Source organism: Ammodytes marinus (assembly GCF_949987685.1).
Source record: "Ammodytes marinus genome assembly, chromosome: 3".
Classification (NCBI taxonomy): Eukaryota; Metazoa; Chordata; class Actinopteri; order Uranoscopiformes; family Ammodytidae; genus Ammodytes; species Ammodytes marinus.
In genome coordinates, this window is record NC_137232.1 from 34,590,212 (window position 1) to 34,595,211 (window position 5,000).

Below are 5,000 nucleotides of genomic sequence, written 5' to 3' on the forward strand. Positions count from 1 at the left end.
CTCTCTCTCCCTCTCTCTCTCCATCATTCCGATTTAAACAGACAAAAACCGCACGAGACACATATTTAAAACCAGCTGATTAATAATGAATTCGTATTGTATCGGAAATTGACGGAAAACGGCGTTTTTTTTTACCTGAAAACAAGCCGCTGGTTGTGCAGTGATGGTCGTCTCGTCTCGTCTTGTCTGATCGCTGCACAAATACACTGACTGTGGAACTGCCTCTCTCTCTCTCTCCCTCTCTCTCTCTCCCTCTCTCTCTCTCTCTCTGCCTCTCTCTCTCTCCCTCTGCCTCTCTCTCTCTCTCCCTCTCTCTCTCTCTGCCTCTCTCTCCCTCTCTTTCTCTGCCTCTCTCTGCCTCTCTCTGCCTCTCTTTCTCTCTCTCTCTCGCTCTGTGTCTGTCTCTCTCTCTCTAGCACACACACAAACACACACACACACACACACACACACACACTCTCTCTCTCTCTCTCTGTCTCGCGCTCTAATTCAGCTTACGTCACTGCCGCGTCACTGGCGTCACGACTTCATGAGGGTAAATATAGGCAACAGAAAAATAGCAATAAAATGTACTTTTAGCAAATGAATACAATTTGAATTAAATGCTTCACAGTGTAAAGAAAAAAGTAACACGATTATAACATTATATATATATATATATAATTTTTTATATATTACTTTATGAAATTTTCACTTAGCCATTAAAGCTGGGGTATGTGATTTCTGATTGGTCAAAATTAACATGAGCGGTAGGCTACACTGAACAATCTCCGAATCTAAAAATAATATTAAAAAAACAAATAAAAAAATCTGAATCTCTGTTCTTATTGGCTGGGACTGTCCATTCACTTTGGCACTGACGCTGATGATGGACTAGTAAACTGGTAACACCTGAATGGCATGCATGAGTTTTCTTGGACATGTAATTGGGGGTTAGCGCGAACGCAATCCCCCACTACCACAAATAATGCAGCCGAGACCTCAACATTTCTGAAATTCGTTAGGTATCAACAGAGCCGGAGTGCAATGGCTGAGTCTCGCCCAAGGAGAACCACCTAATTGATCATGGTGTCCCCCCTGCCAGGTAAGTATGACTGGTGCACGTCGGAATCACGGTATTCTATCTGGGCGGAATTGGCTTCACTGACGGTTTTGACGTAAAATAAATTCACATTAGGAGCTGAAATAAACGCGATTAAACATATAAAACTAGTAACTAAACTAAAACAACGTTGATTTTAAAGATAATTGGTTGAAAATATGTATTAAAAAAGCTACATTTAACTACATTTAACTCGGTTTTACAGTTACAGCCTGTGTCTACCCATCATGCATTGCGGTTAGAGCGAGGATCGTAATAAATACAATTAATTAAATAAATATTTCACAGTGTATGGTTAAAGAAAAATTACCCCTTTTTTTAACAAATTTTTTTATTTAAATTTTCACTTATACATGGATTAGGCTACAATAACACACAATTAGAAACAAACGTAAGGTGCAGGCAGTTGAGTAAAAAGTACCTTCAAGCCATATTGAGTAAGAGTAGAGATAGGCTGCCTTACTAGAAAAAATACTCCGTTAAAAATGACAAGTCAGCTATCATAATATCACTTGAGTAGGAGTACAAAAACCTGATTTTAAAGTGTTTAAAGGCCTACTTCACCGGTTTGAATATGAAGGTGTATTGAATTCTGAGATCCTATGCAAAACTGTGCAAAAAAAATTGAAATCGGTTCATCCTAGCCTGAGAAAAGGCCGAAAGATGATGTCTTTTACTGTGACATCACAGTAATATTTACAAAGTACGTTATTTTTTAACCCTATATTTCTCTTTCTGTGATGTCACGAGAAAGAGAAATATAGGGTTAAAAAAACACTCTTTCTGCCTTTTCTCAGGCTAGGATGAACCGATTTAATTTTTTTTTTGCACATTTATACTACATAGGATCTCAGAATTCAATACACCTTCATATTCAAACCGGTGAAGTAGGCCTTTAAATGTTTATAAGTTAGAGCCTTTTTTGTGACTAAAGCCTGGATGAAACCTCAGGATGCTTTATATCGATAATGTTAATATTGTTTAGCATCTATCTTTGGTTTTGGGTCTGCCAGTGTTTTATAATGGTGTCATGTAAGCCCTTCATTCATTCATTCATTCATTCATCCATTCATTCATTCATACATCCACTCATTCATTCATTCTACCAAGTCTGTTCTGAAAAATGGCCAAACATTCTACACACTGCAGGTTTAACTGTAAATATACTATAATAGCTTTGCATTGGAAACTTTACAGAAGTAAATGTATGCGGCCTGAGTATAATCAGGAGAATGACGGCTATATTCAATGAACTGTTCACAAGTGGAGCCTAAATGCCTATTTGCTTTATTTATAAAAGATTAGCCTGAAATGCTAAGAGAGGTAGTTTTTTCTCAAATTGTGGTAGTGGGGGAAAGTGAGCCAAATGCTTTATATTAATAAGTTCATATTCTATGATAACGTTTGGATTTTAACAAGTGAAATCATATAATTGTCAACTGTGGTCATTTGGAAAATATGGTATTTTATTTTGAAATTCACTTGCATTATTTTTTGTGTATCTCTCTCTCTCTCCTCTCTCTCTCTTACCTCTCTCTCTGTCTCTCTCTCTTACCTCTCCCTCCCTCTCTCTCTCCCTCTATCTCTCTCTCCCTCCCTCTCTCTCTCTCTCTCCTCTCCCTCTACCCCCCCCCCCTCTCTCTCTCTCCTCTCTCTCTCTTACCTCTACCTCTCTCTCTGTCTCTTTCTCTCCTCTCTCTCTCTCTCTCTCTCTCTCTCTCCTACACTTGTGAACAGTTCAATGAATGCATAGCCTACATTCTCCTGTATGCTACTCAAACTCATCACATGATCATACACATCTTCATCAAAGTGATCATACTCAGAACACACTTATCTGGGGAAAAGGACAGGCAGTATTACCACCAATACTACAAGTCCTACATGAACACACTGGGGAAAAGGGCTCTTAGTATTACCACCAATACCCCCAATACTACACCTCCTACTCCTAGTAATACTTCTAACCAATATTCCTGAAGGATTGCCCCAAGCTCACGGCCAAAATACATGACCCTTGTTTGCAATTCATTGACTGGGTCTTTGCCTGTCTCCTCTTTATTAACCAGATTGACTTGACGAGTGATTTTCTGCATCTGTTCGTCCAGTGTCTGCTTAACTTTAACCGTCGCGCTTCTAACTGTGTCTACGTGTAAGAAATTTTGGACGACTTTTGGAATAGGGACGTTTTGATGGTTAGTATTTGCAGGTGTGTAGATGGACGGGAGGCTGTGGAGAAGTGTAAAATCATCTTCGATCTTCAAGACGTCTCCTAGCTCTGAGCTGGTTCGATTGGCGGCGTCGATCTCAAGTTGCAGTTGTCCCACGAGCGCGTCGGCCTGTTGTTCAAACGCGTTCTGCTTCTCCTCCAAAAGCTCAATCAACTTCACCTGTTAAAATATCAAAGGAATTGTTAAAAAAAATTATACTTTTTTAGCTTTAATTAGCTCTCCGAACTCTCAAGAAAAGGTGACAGAAATAGTTCCTGTAACTGTGTGTGTGTGTCTGTGTGTGTGTGTGTGTGTGTGTGTGTGTCCTTCTAGAACGTTTGCAAGGACTGAAATAACATAGTTAGAAGAATTAACTGCATTTGGGTTACTTTAAATTGAGTAAATTCCTGTTTATTCCTGTTAATTCCTAAAATTCCCGTTAATTCCCATAAATTCCTGTTAATTCCCATGGAAAGTTTCCAACTTTGAAAATTCCTGGAATTTTGCAACCCTAATTATCTCAAATCACCTTTTCCACCTCGACCATTGCCACCAGACTGTCAAATTCCTCCACAGTTTCTGCTTTGGTTTTCTCCACTCCTTGGCGACTTTGTTTCTTGGTTGTTAGAACCCTCTGGGCCATAGTACACCGCTCATTCAGTGTGTGATCCATTTGCCTTTTCAGCGACTCCATCTTGGGTTTCCGCTCGTTTATCTCTTCGTCTATCGATACGGCGTCGTGCGTCTCGTGTCCGTCTCTCAAACACACGACGCACACGCAGCATTCGTCCGTCCGGCAGAAAAACTCCATAATCTTGTTGTGTTTCTTGCACAGTCTCTCGTCCAGGTTTAGCACCGGGTTGATCAGCGTGTGCCAGGTCAAAGCTTCGTGTGGCTTCACGTGAGTTTTGCAGAGAGAAGCCACACAGACCAGACAGGACTTACACGCCCTCTGCTTCGCCCCCGTGCAAAGTGTACAGGGCACCACTTCTTTGGAACCACTGTTTTCGTCGACTGCCGTTGCCGTTGTCATCTTGAAGAGCTCCACCATTTCTCTGAATTCTGTGCTCACGTGCAGTTCGGGGGCCGATTGGAAAGGTTCGTTGCATGCGGGACATCGGATTATGTCACTTTGGGCCCAGTAGCGACCGATGCAGCAGCCGCAGAAGACGTGTCCGCATGGCGTGGTCACTGGCTCAGTGAAAACCTCCAGACAGATGGAACATGTGAACTGTTGCTGGGACAGGGAGGGGTTGAAGGACGCCATTTTGATCTGGAAGAGAAAAGGGGTAAAAGACGATAGTTAGGGGGGGGGCTCTGGTGGTGTAGTGGATAGAGCATGTACCATATCGGCTCCGGCCTTCGTTGCAGTGGTTGCGGGTTCAAATCCGACCTGTGGACCTTTACTGCAGGTCATCCCCCCTCTCTCTCTCTCTCTCTCTCTCTCTCTCTCTCTCGCTCTCTCTCTCTCTCTCTGTCTCCCCATTTCAAATTTGTACTGTCTAATAAAGCTTGAAAATGCCAAAAAAATAATCTATAAAAAAATAAATAAAAGATGATAGTTGCTTTAGCTCTGGGTGTTCCAGTCGAGATATTATACCGACAAAGTGACACCTCTGTTACCCGGGGATATCTATATGTTCTGGTTTATTGTTTGTCAATTGTTCTGTCTGTCGACTGACTACAGT

At 41.5% G+C, this 5,000-nt stretch overlaps 3 protein-coding genes across 3 annotated transcripts in view; 1 reads left to right on the forward strand and 2 right to left on the reverse strand.

Moving 5' to 3' along the window:
- The window catches only part of clip3 (CAP-GLY domain containing linker protein 3), a 23,587-nt gene extending 23,323 nt beyond the window's left edge, over nt 1–264 (reverse strand). The window contains exon 1 of the mRNA XM_080024880.1: nt 136–264. The gene's annotated coding sequence lies outside the window, so the exon portion shown is untranslated. The remainder of the gene's footprint in view (nt 1–135) is intronic.
- LOC307271392 (uncharacterized protein) overlaps nt 1–5,000 on the forward strand; it is a 162,197-nt gene that overhangs the window by 51,049 nt on the left and 106,148 nt on the right. The gene's annotated exons all lie outside the window — the stretch shown is intronic.
- LOC307271394 (E3 ubiquitin/ISG15 ligase TRIM25-like) overlaps nt 2,790–5,000 on the reverse strand; it is a 3,562-nt gene continuing 1,351 nt past the window's right edge. The window contains exons 2-3 of the mRNA XM_080053831.1: nt 3,842–4,585; nt 2,790–3,492 (exon numbers count right to left, since the gene is read on the reverse strand). Of these exons, the coding sequence (XP_079909957.1) occupies nt 2,983–3,492; nt 3,842–4,579 (1,248 nt within the window). The 5' untranslated portion in view covers nt 4,580–4,585 and the 3' untranslated portion in view covers nt 2,790–2,982. The remainder of the gene's footprint in view (nt 3,493–3,841; nt 4,586–5,000) is intronic.